General features: G+C 34.3%; 3 protein-coding genes across 11 annotated transcripts in view; 2 read left to right on the top strand and 1 right to left on the bottom strand.

The window, feature by feature from the left end:
* Positions 1-27833, bottom strand: part of LOC127837573 (high affinity copper uptake protein 1-like) — a 142231-nt gene that overhangs the window by 19155 nt on the left and 95243 nt on the right. The window lies entirely within an intron of this gene.
* Positions 1-27833, top strand: part of LOC127837565 (outer dense fiber protein 2-like) — a 205198-nt gene that overhangs the window by 103858 nt on the left and 73507 nt on the right. The window lies entirely within an intron of this gene.
* On the top strand, positions 358-26516 carry LOC127837584 (uncharacterized). The gene is made up of 10 exons (XM_052364834.1): positions 358-476; positions 4587-4634; positions 5088-5194; positions 14485-14556; positions 19252-19334; positions 21077-21129; positions 23462-23571; positions 24047-24118; positions 24957-25104; positions 26377-26516. The coding sequence occupies exons 1-10, from the start codon at positions 428-430 to the stop codon at positions 26439-26441; spliced, it is 807 nt and encodes a 268-aa protein (XP_052220794.1). The 5' UTR covers positions 358-427; the 3' UTR covers positions 26442-26516.

The following is a 27833-nucleotide window of genomic DNA, read 5'->3' as shown; positions in this document are numbered from 1 at the left end:
CCATACACTGTATCGATTTGTTGTATGAACGAATCTGCACTTATTAGTTGGGATTTTTCAATAGTGTATAAATTGCTTGTACATATTTAATTTTCAACTGTATAGCTAACAATTATTACAACAGTTCAATACTATGTCTTCGTTTATTTTAGGGACCCAACTCTTCTGAGTGTTCATTCTATTTTTTATCATCAACATTTAATCAGTTTTTAACCAAATATAACTACGATCGTATTTACTCGCTTTCGAAAACATTTTTGTCTTGTTGTTGTTTTTTAAGAGCTATAAAAACAGGCCCTGCTATTCTGTTACCTCTCATTTAAATTCGTAGGCCTTTTTATCACTCTTGTTGTAGAAATCTTATCAGCCTAGGCAGCCTTTATCTGACCTGTGCGCTGAATAAAGATTCACTGACACTTGTTTCCTAATGCAACACTTTACCTTTTCAGAAGAAAAAAAAACGCGTGTGAAAATGCGTGAGTAAAACTTAATAATTTATGTGTTTTAAACTGTAATTAGTCTTGATTTTAAACATAAATATCAAGTTAGGATTATTGTGTGCGGTTTGAAGTTACATATTCTTTGAATAAATTGTGAAAGCCAGTTTACTTCCCAATAATACTTTGAAGTTGGCGCTATGAAATATTTTTACACTTTAGTGTTTTCTTTAAATCCTACCAGATTTGTCTTTGTCTATAATGGTATCACTTTCGAAACCTACTGCAAATCCAATTTATAATAATCTTCGGAACGACCCTTCGACTTTGTTATAATTTCTTTGGCATCTTTATTCCTGGAACAGACGTCTGAATTCAAGTTAAATATTTTGGTTTGGTCGCACGGTTAAGCGATAATGACAATAAATCTAAATAACAAATAATCTTCTTGAAACCCTTTCTTGTAATAAATTTTCCCGCGGTTTGTTTTATAAGATTAAATAACTTTGGCGACATTGATGTATCAGACGGAAGGCGTTTATTGATCATAAATATTTTATGAGAGTCTCCAGATAATTGATAATTTATTGATGCAATTTCACACTTCCTTAAGCATCGATCACGTGGACCTTTATTATGAAAGAATTCGGTGTAATGTAACCCGCTGCATCTTAACGTTTGTTATCTAAAGGGTTCCGTCCTTACATAATCGTATTCGTGTAGCGCTTAACCGCTTGGTCTGCTGCAATTTTATCAGTATGACCTTAGAGTGAACTTGCGATCACAAGCATCCACAGGTAAATCCTGCTTCAATTCTTAATAGTTCAGGCTCATAGATCGGGTAAATTTTAACTGGTCCATCTTGGCGGGTATCCTGGCTGCTTTGTGACGGTACCGATACTTAGTTTCAAAGGGGCACTATAGTTTTTCCATTATGTTGCATCGAAGGTACAATTTTTTTTTGTCGCGTGACGTAACGATTTGATTAGAATTTGAAGTTCTGTATGTGTGGAAAGAATACCAAACGAAACCCATGCTCAATATTGAGTTCGTTATTCTTTGTGAAGTCAAAAATTTGTGTAATGTAAGCTAGGTAGAACTCGACATTGTTGCGTTTCATCAGGCCGGTGCTTAGGATATGGTAAAGGAGTCGCATGTTGGCTGCCCCCCATTCTTCTGCGTAGATGAAGGACAAAGAGTGGTCCTCAGACGCGTTGATGACAATTGTGTCTTCCCGGTCGCCGCTTCCGCTAAGCACGTATACTTTTCTTTTACTTTTGGCGGCCACGTTAGGTCTTTTCGTTTAGGAAAGTGGGTTACATGTGTCGCATTCCTGTTTACTGCTTTTTTAATTAGCATGTTTCTAGGATTCATAACAGACACATCACCGTGTGCTGTTTTGTATTTGTCGCCTGAGGCACTAACAATATTTTTAAATGACTTAACTGCCTCTCGAACTATTTGATCAATAACCCTTGTTTTGTCAGATAAGGTATTGTCATGCTTTTCTCGTTCGAGTCAAGTCTTTTAGATCTGTTACAAGTCTGATCATTTCCTACGCCATAATCTCTCATTGCCGTAGTGTATGATTAACGTGCTAGAAATGTGTAGCTATGTACACGACGTGTACTAAATTAAACACTTCCTCAATTACATTGTCCATTACTTGTTTCTGTTTCTTTACTCCCGATTGTTAACATGGTTGTTATATTCGCGGGTATTTGATATTCCCATCACATGCAACATATTTTAAGCAATTCCTAACAGCAATGCCGCTCGACTATTCAAGGAGCCCGCCCCTGTAACCGACAGGTCATGACCTCGTCACGTGCTATATGTTTATATGTTTTAACAATGTTAAGTATTTAATAGCAAAAACTACGTTGTATACAGATAAATATAGGATTATTTTAACGGTATTAATGTATTTCTAGGCATGTTAAGAAATCATTTACGCTCTGACAGTGTCATTATTTATTGCATTTGTTAAGGTTATGGCCAACGCGTTCAAATAAATACTCACACCCCACTGTATCGCAGGCCCCACTGTATCGCGCTATTTTTATAACTCGTAATATTTCGATATCACTGCCACCTACCGGTTGTTTACACTAGTTACTCCGCACTTTCGTTTTTGTTATCGTCATATTTCCAGCGAAAAAATGGCCGAAATTGGGTTTGGGTATTCAAAGAAATCGGTACAGTATATGGGGAAAGATTTTGCCGAGTCTTTGGGTAAAGCCATGAAACCCGACCAAAAAAGCCTAAGTGACAACTGGTTCTACGGCTTTTGTAAACGATGGCCTGAACTGAAATCCTCAAAACCTCAAAAACTAGATCTATCCAGAGCAAAAACTTCAAGAGAAACACTAAATAAATACTATGATGAACTTTTCAATGTACTCACAGACAACAACATTTTAGATAAACCACAAAAAATATTCAACATCGACGAATCTGGTGTGAACAGTGAACACACCCAACCAAAAATCATATGTAACAAGGACACTGTGCCACAAAATATAACATCTGCACGGTCATCGACAGTTACCATCATTGCAGCTGGAAATGCTGCTGGTCAAAGTGTGCCACCATATTATGTATTCCCAGGACAACGTTGGAACGATGACTTTATGAATGGTGCATGCCCAGGGTCAGCAGGGGAGATGTCAAAGTCTGGATGGTCAAATACATCGGCGTTCCTGAACTACCTGACGAAGCACTTCATTTCGTATGTTTCAACAGACAGCGAATATCCAACACTGATACTCTATGATGGTCACCGATCGCACATTTCGTTAACATTGGCTGAATGGGCAAAAGCGAACAATATCATCCTTTTCGTTCTGCCACCACACTCGAGTCATTTAACACAGCCCCTGGATGTAGGCATTTTCGGGCCTTTCAAAAATATCTACTATCAGGAGTGTCAGCGCTTCATGAAGTTAAATCCTGGTTTAAACATCACCAAATACAACATTGCCGAACTAACATCAAAGCCCTATCTCAAAGCCCTTTCTCCAGAGAATCTAATATCAGCCTTCAAGAAGACCGGAATTTCTCCATTCAACAAATCGGCAATAGATGACTCAAAGACCGCACCATCAACAATATTTCGTGAACCTGATTTTGCATGCGAATCAACCATACATAATAACGAATATACACCAATCCAGATGCAGAATGCAGTTGATGCACCACATGAGTTAGAGTCACCAGCTGTTGATTTCTTCACCAAAAAGACAATTACAAAAGCATTGAAGCCGAAACCCAAACGATCGTGCCTCCATTCAAAATCACAGGCAACTTGATGCACGAAAAAAATGTCCAGCAACTTACAGCCGCAGCAAACAAAATTGTAGTACCACAAACTACCGAAGATAAAGAAAAGGACACGCCAAAGAGACCTAAGCCGAGTACATCTGGACTCGGCAAACAACATGTGCCCATTTTGAGTCCCGAGGATGCGGACAGCGATGAGGACATTGAGGCTGAATCGGAATCATGTTGCGTTTGCAATAGATTTGAGCCTGCAGATATTGACAAGTTCCCATAAATAACATTGGTGACATGGGGAAAATGTGACAAATGTCCACATTGGACTCATTTGAAATTATGTACAAATGTGAGAGTAATACGACGGGACACTGAATTTCTGTGTCCTCATTGTGAAGAAACATGTTTACAGTTTTACGACTGAAAACACAGATTAATTCTCTGTGTAAAAGTAAAAAAAAAATTAAAAATCTTATTTTTAACAAAATTGTGTTTTACATTGTTTATAATGATGATATAATATGTTATGTACCTATTATAAAATTTATGGCAATTGTTGCCCACCATACTTGAATTTTTTTCCTTTTGTAACATTAGCGCGATATAATGGAGTGACATAGATTTTACGGATGATTTGACAGGTTATGACCTTTATGCTGTTACGTCTTTAATTCTCACACCAATGTAAAATAAATGCGATTGTTTTGTGAAATAATGATTTTCTTAGGGATTAAACATAAACTTTATGGAATATATCGGATTTTTTGCTACAAAGTAATTGATTTTTCGACAAGTACCGCGATACAGTGGGGTCCCATGAAATATGATATAAAATAATAATTCGTGTTTGCTTTAATAAATGTATGATTTTAGATACATGTACAAGGCTTGTTATTGGGGTCGCTTTCTTCTTGATTGGTGGTAAGTAATCACTTTGTGTGTGTTTAAAACAAATTTGATTTCGTTTTTGAGCTTGTCAATTTTGCGTTAAATATGCATGCTTTTACTGCTCGTACTTATCAAGGATATTATGCAAACAAATGCAGTCAAATGACTTTTTTTACGATCGATCTTTTTTACTATTTTTCTCAGATTCATCTTATTATTGTAAAGATCTATTTGTACTGGTTGCCGAACGTTATATTTCGATAATTAATGAAAATAAAAACGTTCACGGTTTATTTTATATTCAATTTAAGGACCATGCAAATAATATTATATGTAGTCGTTTTTTACTTTGTTGAACATCCACTTTCTTCCAATTGGTTGTATAAGGTTAATTGATTATCAAACGAAAGTCGATGTCCAAATATGTGAAAATAATGCCGTGCACTGTGCTGAAGTCGAAATATGATGTTTATATATTCAATATAGTGTTTGCCCAAATCCCGCTCGCGGATCAACTGAAATGTCGACTATGCAACAACGCATTGGAGCTAAGAGATTGCACAAAGCAGGCGATATGCGACAATAGGACCGAGGTAATAAAACGTGATTTGTCATTATTTGTCAAATAGTACAACGATCGCACTCATTATATTGGCCATATCGAAAACACTAGAATGCGATTGTTTCTAAAAGAATGCAATTCAATATATGCACATAGTCATACCTCTTGTAGGAAGGTAATTGGTGTGAGTAAATATAAATAGGGACTCATCAGAATTGTGGTCACTCTATTTCATACACATACATTGACTTAAATGGTGTAGAAATTGCACGTAAAACAATGATCAGGTAAACTTTGTATAAGAGCGCAAATGTGAAGCAGTGATAGCCGATCTTGGCCTTTTATTTTCTTAAAATACGTTTGCAGATAGATGAATTGCAATAGGTTATTTTAAATCAATTGTTGACCCCAAACTACATACAAAATATAAAGGTCAGGTTAGGCTGTGTTTACAAAGTAATATACATCAACTCATGAATTTCATAAAACACTGCACAGCAAACACACTGATTTGCTTTCGTCTTTTTGACTGAAAATTAATAAAAATGGATTCGACTTTGAGTTAGTTTTAAGAATCGTAACATGTAGGCGGTAATCAACCTTTTTAGAAATACTAATGGAAAAGGCAACACAAGTCATTTGCTGTTTTCAAAAACATAGGGTTAATAGGTTTGGTGAACTTTGTTTACAGTTAAATTGTTCTTTTGTTTTCAAATTTAAGAACAATATGCAATGAAATTCAGACATCCTTTAAATCGGTTGAACATTCTTTCGTTAGGAAAGTTTGGTTACGTTCAATTCAATTCAATTTAATTGAATGTAGCATAACAGGATCTCAGACTTTATATTTATCTAAGTGATTTTAGCAAAAATAATGAAAATCTCAACATGTAAATCCTCAAACAAAGTTTAGGGTTGTCACAACAAATAAGGGTCGATTTTATTTGAAAAAATAAGCAACATTTTTCATCTCCTTACTTTATTATGGCATATTTGACCGACTAGTATTCTTGCTGTATCTTATGAAGTGTTCGCTGGTCAATCTAAGCAAGTGTCATTGTGGTAATTGACGTGCGGATAAATGCATAACGCAAATTATGAATTAAGTAATACACTGGTAGTAATAATATTATTTTATTACTTAAGAAATATCAAAAGTGGTTGGTTCACATGTATGGAACGCTTACCCCAATAATGCGGTCTGTTTTGAAGCCGACATCTCGGCAATTATGCAAGTACGTTACAATTCCTTTCAAGACGGCGTCTACAGTCGCTATCGACTATTGACGAAATAACTATCAAGACCGAAGAAAACACGAAGTCTGAACGTTACAAAAAAGAAGAGAGGTAGATAACAGAGAAAGGCAGCTCGAGAAATATCGGCAAATTCTCGCACAACGCGTGGTTTCGGCGAGATAAGTTTAAGCGCGCACCTGTTTGTCGGTTGCCATGGAAGTTAACACGCTTATCAACATTTCTAAAACACGATTTCGCGTTCCAGTTTTTGTGATTTGAAACAATTGGACTGTTACGTATTATTAACATGAGAATGTATGCGGTATATATCATACAATTGAAATGTGTCAATTAAAATAAATCACAAGCCTAATTGTTTTATTTAGCGATTATATCCGGCTCCAGTTTGACAAAACAACGATTAACGGTATTTAAAGATGCCTTTGAAATATGATAAAGTATTCAATAAAAGGAGCGATACAACACACAACGTATTTATGGTTCCTATAATAAGATGTTTATTTTTCATTTTAATTGCTGTGCTTTAACTTGATTAATCCAAATGCCAATTATCTGTAATATAATTTGAATTAAGCTGTAAATACATTTGCATTACAGAGAGCATTTGTGTTTGGTCTGCTCTAATTTAATGTTTGTTGTTCGTCGTTCTCTTTAATAACCGCTAAATTCAATTCACAATTTTACCAATTAGAACATTTACCGCCTAGAGTATGAATATAGAAATCTTCAGAACCGTATATTGTGACATTATTCGATATATAGCATCTCGGTGCAGGCATTTAGTCGCTTTTCTGTGTATCTTCACCGTGTCGTAGACGGATTTTATGCCATGTGATGCCGAGTATTTAAATGTGGATTTACTTCTAAGTATTCCGATTATGATGAACATTGTGATAGTGAATTTTTACAGGTCATCAGTAAGTTGTGTATAAGTGCCCAGAACGTAAAAAGGTAATGACAAGCATATCTGGATTCCGAGGGCATGTTGTATAGAAGCATAAGCTAAACTAAAAAGGTATGCCCTTTTGTGTAAATAATGCTATATTATATGACATAAAACCCGGCTACTACAGAGGAGCCTATGAAACCATTTGTGATCATACGATCTCGTTATAAACCATCATAGTAACAATTTTAGTCCATGTAATAAAATAATACTTGATCATAGTTTTTACAGTATAATGACATTGCATAACAAATTCATAATTTATTACCAAATACCAATACACCTGGCATAACAAATTCAGCAATGTATCAAAAATTACACGTATTAAGCAAGTTATTGATATTACAAATAGAATATTGCAAGTAAATAGCTACTATTCTGAACTCATGCAGGCAACATACATGTAAGCATAAAAGCCATTATCGAATGAGAAAGGTTATAAATGTTAAAAGTTAAAGAAAATCCATAATCATATAGGATTTTTTCATCACAAACAATGTTTCAAACAATAATTAGTAATCTTAAGTATGACAATATGAGAATTTATACATACCTGTAATTTGTTTTATATGGTTTTTCGGTTAAAAAAGAAAATTACACATACGACACACTATATGTGAAAGGATAATTTTTTAAAAAGCAAAAAGATACTCACTAGAAATTTATAAACCACAAAAGGTACTGGGCAACTTCCGTACCATGCAAATACACCGTAGTTTGTCCTGCTTCATTAACACATACTTTCATAATTGCATATGTTTTGTCATTGCTTTGATCTGAATGTCAACAGAGAATATCCTTGTCTCTAGCGTGCGTATTGACAATAAATGGCTTTGGGACACCACTTCGTTCAGTATGTTAACGATCAACCCTGGTAGGCACAGTTATCTCAACTTAGAGGTCTCCAACTTCAGCTGCTGTTGAGTGTGGTGCTGTTGTTGACGATGGCGAACAGCACTGAGTTGCTTTGTCTTCATAGAATGCGGTGTTGAAAGAAGTATCATTCTCACTGTTCTTAGTTATGTAGTCATCATCATCGAGCAGGAAACCATCGCCAAGTGAATTTTGGGATGATTCATGAAGTATAGGTCGTGATCACTCGTGCTTCTTCTGCACCCCATAACTCAGTGGTTTCCTTCGAGGCATCGTCAAACTGCAAATACAAATGAGCAATTTAGATACAACACCACATAAGTTATGTGCTATTATAAATTTAGATAAAAATATAAAGGCCTGTTGTATTCTATTTATTTTCCACGTAAAACTCAACACTTACTAAAATATACCCCAATTTATTAGTAATTATAACAAACGTATTTCACTGAATGTACGTTTTACACTCTGTCTAGCTCCAGGCGTCTCCTTATGGCGCATGCGCTTACGCGCTTCCGACAGGTCAGCCACAACTCTCTAGGTCAGTCACAACAGGCCTCATGGAATGTATTAAGAAGGCATATAAGCAACTATACATGTTAACATCATACTTTTATAATGTTTCATGGGTAAATTATTTTTCGTTCTATCAGAGTTTCACACCGATAGCATACAGGCTGTTCAATTGACGTGCAACTGCACATTTTAATAATTGCAATTTTTCCATCAGATATAACAGACTACTACAGTTGACGTTGCGAAAATCCACTTACGGTTACAATAGAGGTTACTTGTGTTTAATCAAAGTTGCATTGTAACTTCCATAATACAGAATTCCTTTTCTTGTAAATAAATGAACTTCATTTAAATTAATTAATTCATAACTCAAAAAGACATTAAACAACAAATCCACCAATTTCACCACACAATACCTGGTAAAAGACACAATTTTAATTATTTGTCTTAAAGGCGCCTTTTCACAGATTTTGGTATGTTTTGAAGTGTGTCATTAAATGCTTTATATTTGTTAATGTAAACATTGGATTTTAAAAGCTGCAGTGAGAAATTAAAAATAAAATTTAAAAAAGGAAAAAAAGTAGCCCGCAGCAGGGCTCGAACCAGTGACCCCCGGAATCCTGGAGTAAAAACGCATTAACTCACTGAGCTATCCTGCCAAGCATACATTTGAGGCGTATTGTATACGTTATATAAGCAATCTTCGTAGTTTTACAAATTTAAACGACAACAACAGAACTCTTCCAATTATTCAATCGTTTCGCGTTGCAACGCTTTAAAAAATTTATGTTTTTAAATCGTCAAAAGATGCATATAATGGCTATATTAGACTATGGTAAATGTTCAGTAATACTGTTTCCTCACAAATATCATAACTAAAACGAAAACTTGCGATTGTAAAACAACTTTTTTCAATTTTGTCAATTTACCAAACCGTGAAAAGATCCCTTTAACACCAGGTATTGTGTGGTATTAACGTTTACGGTACCTGAGCTAAGACACCTTATTAAATTACGTTCCACACATATATACATGTATTATAATTTGATTTACAAGCACCTGTTTTAAAATAAATTCTTAGATTTAGTATCCATAGATCACCTTATTAAAATAAAACCATAAAAAACTAATATTAAGTATTAAATAAGTATTTTATTGAAATAATATATATATTTATATATATTAAATCCTTACTTTATAAAATTGAAGCACTTTTTAATCAAGCAGTTTCTTCAACTGTTTTAACTGCAACACATATCCCAACAATTCTTTATACTAATTTACTTGTAACAATTTACTCTGATTAACATAAAGTAAGATTGCGAATAAGAATGAACACAATTATAAATGTTTATTATAAAACGTTTATTTAATTGGGGGGGGGGGTAATCAATATATTCCATAATCAAATTGAGATACAGCCACTGATAAGGTACATTTCACCATCCATATTGTAACGCGAAGTCGTACCTATGCGGACCGCAATATCATCCGAATATGATACTCTAAATGAGGGAAAACTGTCTCGGAGTACAAACAACATACGAACAAGTTAATTTGATTATCAACAAATCTTTATTATATTTCTTACTTGGTGATTGTTGTTAGAACAATAATCGTACAATAAGCTTACAATAAACTATTTGAGCATTAAGTTAATGAAGAAATTAATAATGACTATCAACGTATCATTAAAGTTAATGTTTAAGTTTAAGAAGCAGTCGTCGATAAACACATGTCCCCGATCTATATTGAGATTCAGTAGTTATTGACGTGTCCATTCTTCAGTCCGCCTTCCTCTTGCCGTTGAAATGTTATTGTTTAATTGGTTCCAAATGATAGTAGATGTGTTATGAATTTAGATGTTGTTTGCCGAAAGTTCCTTTGTTAAAAGCTAGCGTTCCTGCAGTGTCGTCTTTTTATACTATCCCGCGCTGCGATACTTGAACCGATACTCGGGTTGCTAGCCGCTAATCATAGGCTTCCTTTGTATGACGTAATGGGCGATACTCTTCGTTTCGGAAAATTCCGAAAAGAATCCATCCGCCCAAAAGAAATGAACCCGTTTTGGATACTCTTAAAGTACTTAAAGCACTCAGCCCCTACTATTTACAGCTCCCGTTGTCGACAATAAGAATGTGCAGTGTAACCACAACAGTAAGGTTAAATATTTGAGCATATGTACATAAATAACACCTTTGAATATTTTCAAGCTACAATGGGCGCCGAAATCAAAACTAATTCGAAATAGGTGCTTCGAAATCATGAAGGATTAACACATTACAAATACAATCCCTAATGGCAATAAGTGAGTTTGCAATCCTTACTGTCTTTCTGAGTTGTATTAAAAACAACGGTAGTGGATCACGTGTGGCTGGAATGTCATACAGGTAAATTTTCCATACTTTCGCGACTTGTCAGTCTTCATATCACAATATAGCCATCAACTAGATGACATAATTGGCAGTTCTGTATGGAAGCATACACAGCGTTGGTAACTGGTGTCAATTTGACATCTATCTTGGTGTTTTTTATGGATATTTAGGAAAGTTAAGAAAGGAAGAAAGGAGCCTTCTCTGTGTGCAAATTGCCTCCATACAATTTTCATTGCTGAGGTATGTTAAGTTGTTAATTGTTTATGAAATCAATACAAATGAGGCATCTAACCTGTATCATATTATACTTAAAGCACTTTATTGTTATTAACATGCACACGTTGAATTTGAGCTTTAACTCAACTGAACTGAAAGCCATAACCCCTTTCAACTGTCATCGAAATGCTTGAAATCAAGCATTTTCACATTATCTCCCTCCTCGAATTTTAAGCCTGAGCCCATTTCTTTGTAACAAAATTATGTCTTATTCATGTTGTATTTTTTTCAAATATCATGGGATATATATAAATATTATTTATAAAATAGAAATTTCAACACGCTTTTTTAGTTTTATTGCCATTTTCCTTATTAAAACACTTGCCAAATAGGGCAAAAAAGTCAGTAGTAATGTTATGGAAATTCACAAAACAAATATGGGCAAAATACAATAAAACCAGCGCTTTAGAAAAACAAGTTATGATGATTTAAAACGTGTATAGTTTGATTGCTTCAAGGAACATCATTATGAAAATGAGGGATACCATAAAACTCAATCAGCACTTTAAAATAATATTATTTCTGATATAGTCCATTGTACCGGTATATTTTTTCAGTTTTTGTCGCTACAACAATAAGGAGTTTGATGGAAAACAAAATTTAAACATGCACATACAAAATTGGGTAAATACAATCTGGTGTAACTTTGTTATGCAAAGTTATATCACTATGAAATGTGCGGCTAAATGAAGTACACTCAGCAATTTATAAACATATCAGTTTGGATTATGATGCAATGCACCCCTTTTTAGCTTTGGTCACTCAAAATATACAAGGTTTTCGCGGAAAATCAAAATGGCTGTATGCAAATATCTTAACAATTGGATAAATTAAAACTTGCATAATTTTATTATTTAAAGAAATATCACAATGAACATATAGGCAGCCATTAAACTAAATCTTAACTTTAAAATAACATCGATTATGATATGTTATGTATATGTTTTCCGTTTTAGTCGCTGCAACTATGACGAGTTTGGATAGAAACTTTTTTGGCTTAAAACATGCACCTTCAAAATGGGGTGTATACAATCTGGTGTTATTTTCTTTACCAAAGGAATATCACTATGAAACTGTGAGAATAAATCAAGTACAAAACGCAATATATAAAATATAAGGTACGATACTTAAAGAAATATCACACTGAACATATGGGAGGCAATTAATTTCCTCAATTTGCAATTTAAAATGATACTATTCATGATATAATTCATCGCATATGTTTTCAGTTTCAGTCGCTGTTACTATGAAGAGTTTGGAGGGAAACAAAATTCCGCTAAAAGAATGCACCACAAAATGATGTAAATCAAATCATATGTAAAGGGATATCACTTTTAAAATATGGAAAAAATACATTACAATAACATCAGCACTCTACAAAAAAATCAGTTATGATATGATGCAATGCACCCTTTTGTAGTTTATGTCACTCGAAATATGCACGTCTTGATGGAAAATAAAAATGGCTGGAAGCAAGTATGTGACAAATTGGGTAAATTAAAACTTGAAATATTCAATTATGTAAAGGTATATCCCAATCAGAATATGGAAAGCCATACAGCTCAGTCTTCACTTGAACATGATAGCACATATGATGTGATCCATAGTTTATATTCGAAGTTTTAGTCGCTACAACTATGAAGAGTTTAGATGGAAAATCAAATTTGCTAAGGCATGCATCTGCAAAATGGGGTAAATAAACTCTGGTGTAATTATATGATCTAAAAGAATATCACTATGAAAATGTGGGTCGCCATTTAACTGAATCAACACTTTATAAAATGTTAAATTCAAAACTATCCAGATAATACTTTTATTCGTTTTAGTTGTCACAAGTGTACTGACTTTGAAGCAAAATTAGTCGCTTCAGAAAATAGAGTAAAAATGCAGTAATATTTGTAACGATTCTTACCGTAACCGCCTATGATGGTGCTTGGTTACTGAACTGGCCTGGTGATAAAACTACTCAGCAATTGAAAAATAATATATATTAAGTCAAATTTAACATGGTACTCGCTCTAATTTCGCTCTAAAGTTGATTTTACCTTGCTTCTGATTCAAAATGGCGATTACTCAATTTTTCTTAAGGTCTCGCGAAATCCCGTAATGCGCGAGATATCGTAAAGTCGGGATATATCGGAAGAAGGAGCTGCCAATCTCTGTTATCTTCGACTCCTGCAAACGTTAAATGTTTTCATCGTTCTACCCTCCCTCTTCAAAGTTGTTCAAAGTTGAAGAATCTGATTTGTTTTAGGATGTCAATCTAGCTTATCAGTTTAATTCTCGAAGATGTAATAGATCTATGTCATGTTGCTAAGACAACTTGCTTACATAGAAACTTTGATTAAGAATAAGTGTTATAATTGATCAGATCATCTGGAAACATTTGATACAGGTTTTTACATTCTTATTTAATCGAACATTTAACTTACCATGCAGTACTTAGACATTTGTCAGCATTGCCCAGTTAAGAAATTAATCAACAAAACCACTTGTTTTCTAACCGTTAAAGTTTGACATTAAATAATTTCATGATCGTGTTGAAAATCACTGCGTAAATGATTTTGTTTAATGTGTACACATAATAACTTGATAATGCATGTTTTTCGGTAACAAAAATTCACATTTTCGTCACACAATACTGTATTGAGTAATTCTCCTGTAATTTTGTTGAATAGAAACATTCATGAGGTCACAAATAGTTATACTAGGACACAGAGTCAATTACTTTGCGACTTAGTATTTTTTTACTAAAATATATAATTTAGTTTAAAAGTATACTCAAATACGGGGCGCAATTTTAATAACATTGCTCTGTATACGAAAACAAACGTGTTTAAGACGTTAGTGATCAGCGCTACAAGCCATTATGAGTCAAAAATGTCCTTCAGGTCTACGGCCCTCCGGCGGTTATTGACTTCATGGGGTGATTATCAACTACCAGGTCATCAATAACCTCGGAATAATAGTCCATCGCTGTCTTAAGTACGAGAGTTTACTTAAGAAGATTATATAAGACAAACAAAGACGACGTTTAATTGGCAATTTTAATAGACAGGTATTGTGTTTCGTTCACAGGAATGTTACATGGACCAGGTGTTGACGGAAACGTTCAATACTGTGTACCGAGGAGGTTGCCAATCAAGAGATGTAAGTACGTTGCTTGAATTCCACCACGCAATTTTGTGCTTGGTTGTTTAATAATTTGCTTAATAAAACATAATTTACAGAAATAAGGTAAAGTTCTGTAAACATTAACATACATTTTTGCAAAATGAACATTTCGATGCTTGGTTAGAATCGATGTTCATGTAGTATCATACATGTGTGAAACTCGTTAATTTTCTCTCTCATTTTATCCACAATTTGTATTGTGAAGCCGTGATAAAAAATTATTTGGATATAATAAATTAGCCAGGATTTACTCTTGCAAAAATGCGATTTGTATACTTATATTTGTTTAGTTATATATGAGCCGTTCAACGACAAAACCTGCATTATTGACAAAAAAAGCAATTTTTCGTGTTTTTTTTTCAGTTTCATAGTGTACGTTCATCCACGAATCCAATGATGTATAAATTACATGTGTACGCCACTATTTAGCGTTGCTATGACAACATTATATACGCATACTATCACGCAACAAAGATGTTGACGTCGCGTCATTTTCAATCGGAATGACATATTCATGACGTTAACAGCATGTAAATAGTTCGCAATATCAAACACTAATTCAAATATTACAATAGATTGTTGGAAAACCCTGCATTAACAGGCGCATGGATTAAAATAACTGTTTAGGTTGATGTTCGAATACATGATGTAATCACATGCAATCAGTCTGTGGGTGTTGGTCCTGATAACATGGTCGCACAAATGGTCGGACAGTTCTGTAAAGATATTTCACGCGATTCTCTGATAGCCCTGCCGGTTTAATTAAGCACGGTTCTGCTGAGGGCAGTTTCCTGTGTTTTATGATGAAGAACTCTTCCGCTGGTAGGTCCGTTGCTTTCTTCGCGAAAACCGTGCCGGGCCTCGATGAGTCGAACCTGAAGTACGGGTACTTCCTGTAACACATTAGCCAGAGCAAATCTTTAGACATGTCTTTTAGCTATGTTTTTCTTAAAAGTATGTGTTTTATTATTAAGTATAATAATTAAATACTAAGTAATTTATAATTACTTACAATTAATTAATAAACATAAACATGCTGAATTTCAAGTGAGTTCTTACACTTTAATATTTTGGTGACTCGCATCATACAAATATGTGTGAGGAACATGTGTGCATTTATAAATATGTGTGTGTATTTTCATACATGTGAAAAATGTGTAGCTTATAAAAAGTTGGACACACTACTTTATCCCGGGTATTGCTTTAAAAGATGTAGACAAGAAAGTCTTCCAGTCACGCCAGCGCCAGGTCGGATATCGGACAGCCTCGTTTGCAGTAGACGACTTCTTGACAATATCCTCTAGCTGCTGAATAATGTCACAGTCCGAGCGTCTGAAGCGCATGTTCAATAAAATAAGTAAAACACAACATGTATAACATGCTTTAAGGACTAACATGTAATGATACCATTTACCGTGTAATTTATTCTGATATCATCAATACTAATACTTATTATCATCTTGTATATTTATGTTGCAAATAAAACTTGTAAAAATACTATGTGTTTTTCTAATAGTAACATATTTAAGTAATCGTTATTAATATATTAAATGTTAACTTTTAACAACGATGAGGTTTATTACCTGTACAGCTTTTTAATATGCGCGAACCCACTATCTACCAAACATCGTGAATGACCCGGAACCTGCATCATGTATTCGATTGAAGTGTCAGGCGCCGTGTCAGGACTCGCCATGCGAAGTACCCAAGCACAATCTGATTTTTGTTTTGACCTGAAAGCAACAACAATAACTTTGATCAAGAGATCAAGATCATATTCATCAGTCATCGTTTACTTAATGGTCATCATCTTCATCGTCATCAGCATCAACATCACTATTATTTCCATCATCATCTTCTTTACAACCATCGTTGTCGTCGTCGTCATAACCAGCACACTTTCAGCATCATTCATTTTTAAAATCACTGTAATATGTTATGATCATTTTATGAATCGCGTTATTATTATCACGATAAATATAACCAATAAAATATTCCAATATTATTGTTATATTTTGTTTTAAACGGCTTTTGCGCAATATGAAATTATAATGATCACAATCGCGTTATTATTATCACGATAAATATAACCAATAAAATATTCCAATATTATCGTTATATTTTGTTTTAAACGGCTTTTGCGCAATATGAAATTATAATGATCACAATTAAAATTTAACTCACCCGAACAATTATCGGCGTTTATTGTGCACGAGAGATCTTCGCATCCATGGGTGTTGAGCACGTAGTCTATCATCGAGATGACAGCGTTTGGTTCTTGGGCACTAGTTCCATCTGCACCGATGCTCTCATTTTCGTCGATGAGTTAATTTAATTGACGTGATTGTCCATCAATTTTAATTCCAAACATGTGGACTTTTCTTAACGATGCGAAATGTAATGGCTACATCTGTAGTGCATGGTGCGGTTTACCTACACTTTGCGCGAAATCTAACGTGAAGTTGTTTGATCGTTAAGCTGGACATAGATGTGACGTTTCTTTTGCTTTTTTAATGAGACTGTTGTAATGGTCTATTTCTTTTTGTGCCAAACCAATATGACTATGTATTTCTTCAATGGAAGCTAGTTTGTTCTCTTCCGATACCGAATCCAAGTTTTTCTTCGCAGCTTCTCACAGGTCGCGCACACATCGTCTCTTGCGGATGCAACCTTTATATGTGGGATGCAGGCACTCCATATTGACTGAGAGGAGGTTTTTCGACGAAACGCACGCCATCCTCTTGACAGCTTGCTTTGTACAGCTTATAAATGTTCATTTTTGTTGTACCGCTGTGTAGGTATAGCGGTGCCGTATCGTCTCTCCCACGCGGAGCTGCAGGTTGTGGAATTCCGAATTCTTTCGCATAGTTGCAGATGAATTGGACCACACGCTCGACATCTGTGAAGACCAGAGCATGTTTTGGTTTCCTTCCTGTATTTCCATGCCGGCGTGGGCCCGGACCTGTCTTTTTCAATGACTGCCTTATTGATTTTAATGCACAACGTCTTATGTCAAATAACAATCTGAACGTGTATGCGCACGAATTCGCATTCTTTTTTCCAACGCTTTGTAGAGTCATTTGTGGGACCTTCGCACAAAAAGCCTTTACATTTCCTTTTCTTCCCTCGTCATTTCCCGCGTATTAAGGGTGTGCGTTCTGATTTAGGAGGCATCAAATTTCTCGTGGCATTTCTTAGCACACCCACAGCCAGATTCGTGGAAACGTCGAATGCTATCATCTTGTGAAAACGCATCACCGTCATCACTTCCATCATCGTCAGTGGAGTGACTGCTTGATTCCACAGGCTGCCCAGAAACGAAGGACCAAATTCGGTTTTCCATGACCGCAACATGCACCTTCTATCTGGTCATCGGATGACAGTTCTTGAGAATGTGCAGGTGTACATAATAGTGTTCTGCCAAAATGCTCAGAAAATATACTTTCGAGCTCCTGAAAACAATTACGACGTATCGATTATATAATGTGCATTCAACATAAAATTAAAAAATCGTTTTAATTTACATTTTCATTTTAACACTTGTTTCATTTAATATTTTGACCTAAAATAATTATCTAAAAAAAATAAAAACAGACTGGAATCGAACTCTGTTCTTCAGCGTGGTACGATTCTGGCTTACCAACTGAGCTGTTAATACTGATGTTATAAGCGCATCACACAATAACATAACGAAATGAAGTAGAATCATTTTACTACAAATGACATATTTCAAACCTATGTCGTTCATTTTACTAAAAAAATGTAAGTAATGATCCATTTTGAAGAAAACATTTTATACCGCAAACATATCAAAAGGACATTTCAATATACAACAGTCAACTTTGAAATTGTTTCAAGCAGTTCAACGTGAGACGAAGATTAGTATGCTTCTTTCAATATAAATAAGTTTAAACTTTAATAACAATTAAATTGTGGTTAAATTATTGCATATTAAACATGTCAATGATTTTTAATTATTTGTGAGACCTTGTTTTGTTAAGAATTCATCACATAAATCGCGATCGGATTTAAATCCATGTTTTGCATACAAATGGGCGCCATTGTTATTATCGTAACTTTGTCACACCGAATTTTGCATCAATATCGGTATTTATACAAATAGATCTCTACAAAATAAAATTATGAAATAAGTTAATATATTTACCTCTATCTCCAACTCCATTTATATCCAACAGAACAGAAATAACACTTAAAACCAATTCGTGAATCACAAATAATTTAAGCTCCGCGTAAATGCACTGTGTAAACTCGCATGTGACGACGTCATAATAAGTGGGATTTTCCCAACGTCCTAACTGATGTCACTAATGCAGGTTTTGTCGTGGAACGGCTAATATATATATATTTTTATATATATATATATATATATATATATATATATATATATATATATATATATATATATATTTATACATGCATAATATGTATGAAAATACATACATATTTTTAAGAACAATTAACAAGCAAACAAGTTTGTTAGACACGGCTAATTTCAATATAAATGCTTATAAACTTGAAATTTGCATAATTAACTAATGTAATACATGTTGTAGATGCTTGATTTTCTATTGTAGATGCTTGATTTTCTAATGATCAGTCAAACAAAGTAAAATTGTTGTGTTATATTATTTTCTGTTGTGGTACTTAAAGCGCTGCAAAGGGGGTACACCTGTTTTAATCGGAAAGCGGGAGGAGCTAATCGGAAAGCGGGAGGAGCTCATCGGTTGCTCACAGTAAGCCCTCTTCCACCCACTTGATCCCAAAAAGCTGTAATTGTCTTCTCAATACACCTTCAATAAATCCGCACTTCTTACGTGACAGTAACATTTCTTATTATGTATCTGTTATTACTTAAAACCACACACCTTAAAATTAAATACATGTTAATCTATACATATAGATGCAATTTGATAGTGTGCAAAATTGTCATTAAATCTTTAGCCTAGTAAGCAAGTTTTTTTTCAATTTTAAAACCGAAAGTATGATTTCTAAACGTATAGTCCATTTCGACAAACGCGATTGCTGTTAAGTTTTAAAGCGCAAACAACCACGGATTTCTACTTTGTAACCACCAGATATATTCTAATTGATTTAGATTAAATTAAATATATATAGCCTTGTTAGCAAGTAATTTATTATTTTTCAAACGGTACCGCTTTTAAAACCGAAAATAGGATTTCTAGTCGTATACGTCCATATCGACAAACGCGATTACTTGTAAGTTTTAAAACGCAAAAAGACGGATTTCTACCTGGTAACCAACATATATATTCTAATTGGCATAGATAAAATACGTTTCTCAATTATACTTGCCATGTATTTAATTTCAAGGTGGGTGGCTTTAATGTTTTTTGTGTGTAAATAACGTAAGTCCTGGATATTAAATTATGGATCAACATTTAAATTAAAAATACATAAATAAGAAGCATCTATACAAGAGCAAGAATAAAATATATTTGATTTTAGTGTAAAAAAGTAAATACCACCGAACATTTTAATAAATAAGTATTTGTTAATAATTTCTCAGAACTTGTATCATATATGTCACGTCGTTGCTCGGTGGTAGGTTGACACATACATCACATCGAGAACCAATGCTACCAAATAAAAATCTGTTACATGTTCATCCATTTTAAAATACGAGTCCTTTCAAGTTCCCAGAAGGTATACAAGGTTACAGGTCATGTCTTAACATCCATTTCAAACTTTTCCCACACATACACTTCCTTCGATCGGATATGTTTTAACGTATACCAAGCGTTTGAAACCAGCTTTATTTCGCTGCTGCCGAAAATATATTCGAACCGGCAACGCATCGTTTCACTTTATTAAAACAAAATCAAGTATAACTATAAATGCAAATTTGTGTTGATAACGTTTAAACATAAATCACCGGATTATATATGTTTTTATATTTGTAAATATATTTATGCATACACAAAGTATGTGTTTGTTGAGTTTTTTTCATTATGCTCCTGATACAAAATGTGAACTTCAACCTTAATTGGTATTAAGATAAATTATGCCTTTGACCGTGTGCGTCTGAAATTACTTCCATAATTTATGATCCAATTGTATATCCTACATAACAAATTATTTTTAAGTTGTATTTCAAAATTATTTCATGTTAAATTTGTTTTTAAAAATCAGTTTTCTTTATAGCAATAGCCAACATTTTAAAGCTAGATGTGGTTCGGTACCATATATTTAACGAGATAAAAATGTTTGTTTTAATTTTTTGTGCGACAATATATTCCATTTGAATTTCCCGCGACGTTATCCGACCATTTATGAGCGAATGAGAGATTGGATTAAGGCAGCATCAGAAGCACGATGTAGTTCTCATGAGCTGCTCGAAGCCAATCTCGCGTTCACTCGTAAATGTTTGGATATCGTAATATTTTACGAAATATTCGTAGACTTTCAGTGTTTATGAGGCTTTAATGTTAATATACACACTTTTCCATGTTATCAGATGCTGTTCAAACGACGACGACTGCAACAGACGTTTGTGTGGAATTAGACCGGGTAGTTACTTTTATATATTCATATATATGATAATCAAATTGGTATTTGTTTTTAAGTTGCCAACACATGTTTCTCATACATGTATAGAATACTTGATTTAGATGCCAGCATTTTGAGATTTACTCACTTGTGTGAATTATCTGCATTGCATCACTTATTATATAATATTACCATGAAGATAACTCTATAATAAAGTATAAATAACACAACATGTGATTTTTCATAGTATTTATCTCAGTTTTATCCTATAAACATTTCAGAGCATTAAGCATATATGACGATGGTAAATAACTATGGATTTCAGTATTTCCACCTATAAACATTTTATTTCACCAATACAAATTCCAAGCGCGGAGTCATTTTCCTCCTGCTTTTAAATATCTTTATTAATCCCTAAAAACCTTGCCCCAATCCCTGTGGAAGTAGCCAAGGTGCGTTCAAATATGAAAGTATATACATACATTAAAATGTATCATTAACAAATATGTAAACAAAATTCGCCGTGGTGTAATGGATATGGTGTCCGCCTAGCGACCGGGAGGTCACGGGTTCGATCCCCACCGTGGGAGCGTTCTTTAGATCTCCCTCAAAGACACCAAGTACTGGTTCTAGGCCCAGGAAACGGACTCGAGAGAGTTTATATAAGCCTAAGGCTTTCGATGCAATCGAGCTAAAATAAATAGGTTTAAACTAAAATGTATCATTGATAGATTTCAACAACACTTAAAATGAGTACCATTTCAGTATTTACCCTTAACAAATATGTAAACTTTCTGACTTCTGATGAAACGTCTAAATGTATTTCATATTTTACTGTAATGCTACGATATATTCTTAAATGATGATACCGTGACAATGGAGAACCGACATATTTGCGCTGGGCATAGGAAATGTGTTGCCTTTAAGCAAGTAACAAGGGGCAGGTTTAGCTTTATTGAGAGGTATAGGAAGCACTCCAACATTTCCATTCATTAACAAAAAGTAAAATAAATAAAATACGCTCCTTGTGCGATGACGCATTGTCATGCAGAAATATGACATTGACATACATGCACCGTGTCCTCTTTTTTTGCAATATGTTATGAGTTTTTGAAGAACGTTAGACTTGTAAAGCTTTGTATTTACAAACTTTCCTTAAGGTCTAGCAAATTGAAGATCGAAACCTTGATATGTAAATAACATTGTATAATTACATTGTTTACTCGTGATTGATGCCTGTTGACTTACCTCGTCAATTTTAAATTTAACCCATATCACGTCACCAACGACGTTTGTTTTAAACTGTTCATGGTTTTAATGTTTGAACAATGTTTTTGCGCATCAGTGCCCTTTTCTGCTAATCTTTCAATATATTGAGAACCCAGCAAGCAAGGACCTTTAGAATGTATCGAAAGAAGTTTAAGATTGGTAGGAAATACTCCCAATAAGATGTGAAGAATACTTACTATTTGCCTTACAGTGTATTTTGCAGAAGACACGCATAATTCTTTGCATAAACACGAATATTCTTTGCATAAAACACGCACAAGTCTTCGCATAAAACACGCAATATTCTTTGCATAAAACACACATGATTCTTTGCATAAAACACGCATAATTCTTTGCATAAAACACGCATACTTCTTTGCATAAAACATGCAATATTCTTTGCATAAAACACGCATAATTTTTAACACCAAACTTCTGTACAGACATTCCTGTTTTGTCGAAGCCATAAGTATTTTTACCTTCTATTAAAACCAGCCCGCAAATAAATTATGAATACAGCGAATACCTTTCGAAACATACATGTTTTTATGTCAATTAACTTAACAAATTTCACCAAAAACGTCTTAACACTCTATACAACGAATACAACGAATCCTCATATGGGACAGTAATGCCGCGGCGTATTGTGACTCTCTACCAACCATTGTTGTATACTGGTATATTATTATACTAACAATGTTTAGCTTTTCATAAATGCATCCCAACTGAGCGGATTTTAACGGAAAAAGATACAGTATAAAACTTACATCTAAATATGCCCACGACTGTCGGTTCCTTGTGATCATCACGATGCCGTCTGATAAAAACGTCCACATCCATTCATACTTGAACGCTTCTCGTAATGCCTAGTTCCTCGAAAACCAAGTAGTGTCATGTTTCATATGATTTATCATAGCAAATATATAACGAAACATCAAATAATAAAAATATTTTAATTAAAAGTCACAGCTGAATTAACTTTGTTCAATAGATGTACTAATATTGTATGTTTTCTCCACAGGAACTATACGCTGGTTTGCAAAGCATGTTCATTATTTATGTAATTTTATACACGTGCTTTTAGACTATACGAACGTAACTCAATGCTACTTCTGCGACTCATCCAAGTCTGATCAGGCATCAGTCTCCAAACCTTCGGACTGTATCACTCTCACTACGTGTGACACCGACCAGGTATCTTTTTATGTATGGAACCCCTTTTTGAGTTCAGCACAACTGCTTAACAGCATTAGAAACCTGGATGGAGGTTTACGATAGAAAATTAGAATTGTGATCCAAATAAAAGAATAAAAGTCACATCTATTTAAATCAAACGGATGTGAATCGGACATCAATGCTTTAGAGAATACATGTCACCATAACAAATTTACTTATGTTACATTATAAAAAAACAAGCAAAACAAACAAGCATTCAGCCGAGCCACGTTCATCATTTTACATAACACAATACATTAAATACTGTATTTCTTTATTGTCATGTTCAAACTTCCAAACATGTTAAAAACGTTTTCATTAATTTTTGCTTGAACATGACTATGGTGTTCCTGCATATTTGTATATCAGAGATGTTAAAAAGTTATGTTTTGTTATGTGTAATTCTGTGTGACACATAATATAATTAGTATTGCATGCGTGTTTGTATTGACAGGTTTGCTATGCCCACAATGAGTACCATCCAGGATCGGCTATGACGTTCAAATACGGGTGTCAGAACAAATACGTGAGTCGTGATACAGTTAATGGTCATGCATGCAAATAGCGCAATCGCATATGATAATGTAATGCTATAAGAATAACATAAACGTTGCGTGCCGAATCAATCAGACAAGCCTCTGAAACTGTTGTTTTGTACCTGCCTTTGTTATTATACATATATAATCAGTTTCATGAATGACAATTCTTAACCAACGACAATCGTGTATTTTCATATACACCAATTGAATAAATTAAACGCTAAGTAAGTGTACTTTGCTAATGTGAATACTAGTATATACGTAAAGTATAATTCGTTTAATGAAACGAGCAATGGCGTTATGATAAGATCGTTGTTATATGATCCAGAGAATTCTATTTATAAGCGTTTATATTACACTTAGCGCAATAAAGTTATGCTGACATTTGGTGTAATCAAGCTATTTCGTTTAATTCAAACTAATATGTGCTCTATAATATTATAAATACTATTGTAGCCACAGACCCAGCACTAGAAAAGATAAATGTATTAACACACTCATTTACATATGAGCCTCGCTCTATGAAAAGTGGTTTAGAACATGTTCGTAAAGTGTCGTCCCAGATTAGCCTGTTCAGTCCACACAGGCTAATCAGGGACAATACTTTCCGCCTTCTCTCAGAGAGAGGCTCATTTCAACAAGGTAAAAGTCCAGATACCACAGCCGGGCACAACTCCTATTGTAACACAAAAAGTGTAAGTTGTCGACAAAGAAAACATGTAACTCAAACAGAACACAAAATGCAATACAATGGGCGCACCGACGTTTAACTGTCAATACGGAATCAATATCAAAGCTTCAAGATTATTTCAATCTCTGTTTCAGATGTGTAAAGTATTAATGAGGAATGTGTTCGAATTTATGAGTCGTTGTGCGGGTAGTTCCTCAGCAGAGTGCCAACATGACAGCGTAAACTGCGATGTCTGCTGCGGAGACGGAGGCTGTAACTACGACGATTGCAAACAAATCAAGGGTATGGTACAATAATAAAATAAGTCTCGTTCTGGTAAAACTGGGTTTAATGCATGTGCGTTAAGTTACGTCCCACATTAACATGTGCACTTATCGTATACAATTATAAGGGTCGCTTGTGGTATAGTATATATAGCGCAGGTCAGCACATAAGGAAGTCGTGAAGACTCATCGATGATCTGTAAATAAACTCTGGCATACACACAGTATATATGGCGCCGGTCAGCACATAAGGTAGTCGAGAAGACTCAGCGATGACATGTAAATGAACCCTGACATACACGCATTATTTAGGGTTTAAGTCTGCAAATATAGTCAATGCCTTGTGGGCGATATTACATTTGTCTTTTCTAGAAGCCGCTGACAGTATTGATTTGTTGGTCTTTGTTCGTCTTTGCAAAACGTACAATTACTCTCAGATAAAACACTATAAAATGTTTTTTACCAAAACAAAAATCCGATATTAGACAGTGCACAGGTTTATCAGGGACGACACTTTCCACCTTAACTTGATGTTGCTAAGAAAATACTTTATTTAAACGAAACATATCATAGAAGCGGAATATGTCGTTCCTAGTCTAAGTGACACTTTGCGCACATGCATTTAACCCCGTTTTCCGAAGCGTCTCTCAAATTAACGCTATATATACTATTAAATAATATGTGATATGAATGTTTTTCGTGTAGAGAACGTACAAATGCATGCATGAATTGGATATTGTGTGGAGAGTATATCTCTAGCAATTTAAATGTCCTCGTTCAGACAATTGCGTAATGTTGTTTCATGTTTACGCATCAAACTATTATATATAGAACACGCCAAAGTAATAGAAATACAATCAAGAAAAAAAGTTGAATACTTGTAAAACAATGTCTGTACTGGGATTCGGACCCGGCATTATTAAAAGCAAAAGTTAAACCTTACTCTAGTTCCGTAAGAACATAACAGGGTGTTTTTAAAGCAGGTTTAGTGATACACGTTTTATCTAAACGATTTATTTTAAAACAAGTTTGATTGAAGATTGCGCATAAACGAATCGATGTTGTTGTCATATTGAAAGCTGAACATTATAATTATTATAAGAAAAATTGAAGACTTACTCTGGATCCTTAAGAACAAAACAGGGTGTTTTTGAAACAAGTTTAGTGATACACGTTTTATCTATACGATTTATTATTTAACAGTTTTGATTGATGATTGTCTATAAACGAATCGATATTTTAGTCAAAGCTGAACATGTCGAACTAACACAGTGTCTGCTGTTCTTTTCAGCGCGCCATTACAACCTGTGGGTTTTAGGCAAGTTAAACAATGATACCCTTCAAGTCATTCCGTAGGCGCTGGGAGTGGACTCGTCAAATGTAGTTGTGTCAACTGTGTATTTTGACCGTTAATAAAGCTGTATTGTGTTGTGTGTGTGTGTGCTAATCGATAAGAAAATTGCTACTAGTTACATAATTTGTTTTATTTTATGCTTTCCGTTTGTTTATAGAAAAATATCAGTGAAATAAAACTGATATTTCACTGTTTCAAACAGTGAAAAATAACAGTGACTAATATCGATAATTTTCACTGCTTTACTGTAAATAACGTCATTTCTTCGACGAAATGACGTCATTATTCTAGCGAAATCCTCCAGTTAAACTCTTTTACAATGTAAATAAACGGCGAAAAAAGCATAAAATGAAAAGAAAATTTGTTTGATTTGGTTTTATAACGATTTTAATTCACTCGTGATCATACAAAATATATTTTTTATGATCACTCGTGAAATCAAATCGGTATTCCACCGAATCAAACAAATATCCTCTATTTATCCCATCATTATGCCCGCAATAATAAAATAACACTCGAACGATAATGACGCCATTTTGTGTTCATTACGTTGTGCAATATTTACAGTAAGCGTTTGTTTTCTGCAGTTTTCTGATTTTCACCTTCGTTTTGAAGTATGGAATACGTGGAAATGATTGAATACATGTACATGTTGTATATAGAATGCCAGGTAAGTGTAGATTACAAATAAGTTTATTTAGCTCAGCTAAAATTACCTCTATTTGTATTCCACAATAAGCTCGTATTCGCTAAGCGTGTCATTTATTTAAGAAAGATACATTGAATAAAATGGTAACATTATACGTCGCCGTGGTGTAATGGATGCAAGCTATGTTGGACCTCGTTGAATTCAATACATCTCGTGACCTAGTCAAAATCAACCCGGAAAAATCAGAAATTCTTACTGTCAAATATAAAAATACTGTAAAAGCAACTTTGAATGGACAGGAAATTTATAATGTGTCAAATGTTAAACACCTTGGTATTGATAGAAATGGAAAAAATACTGTCAACATAGAAGAAAGGTTAAGAACTGCACAGAGAACTATCTATTCTCTATTAGGGCCGGGTCTGCATGCAAGAAGGGGGTTCTCAACTATTGTTGCACACAAGATTTGGAATACCTACGTAACTCCAAGATTCCTATATGGGATTGAAGTCCAAAACATTACTCACACAAACCTCCTAAAGTTAGAGCGTTATCAGAGGAAAGTCTTAAAACAAATACAAGGTCTACCAGAACGAACATCAACATCATCCTTATACACACTCATCGGTGGAAAACCAATTGAACTCCTACTAGACAGGAATTATTTGGCTCTGTTTATGAATATTGCACGTCTACCGGAATCTGTTGAATATAAAATCCTCAGACGACAGCTGCTCATGGCAGA

This window comes from Dreissena polymorpha, chromosome 7, assembly GCF_020536995.1.
Source record: "Dreissena polymorpha isolate Duluth1 chromosome 7, UMN_Dpol_1.0, whole genome shotgun sequence".
Taxonomy (NCBI): Eukaryota; Metazoa; Mollusca; class Bivalvia; order Myida; family Dreissenidae; genus Dreissena; species Dreissena polymorpha.
The sequence above is the reverse complement of the archived record's forward strand: the minus strand, read 5'-3'. Positions and strand labels throughout refer to the sequence as shown.

What these genes read in the sequence shown, in the direction of transcription:
- LOC127837584 (XM_052364834.1), top strand. Translation starts at nt 428, where the DNA reads ATGCAACACTTTACCTTTTCAGAAGAAAAAAAAACGCGTGTGAAAATG. An exon ending in CTACGTGTGACACCGACCAG is followed by an intron (nt 23,572 to 24,046) that starts GTATCTTTTTAT and finishes TTGTATTGACAG; the next exon opens with GTTTGCTATGCCCACAATGA. An exon ending in CGATTGCAAACAAATCAAGG is followed by an intron (nt 25,105 to 26,376) that starts GTATGGTACAAT and finishes TGTTCTTTTCAG; the next exon opens with CGCGCCATTACAACCTGTGG.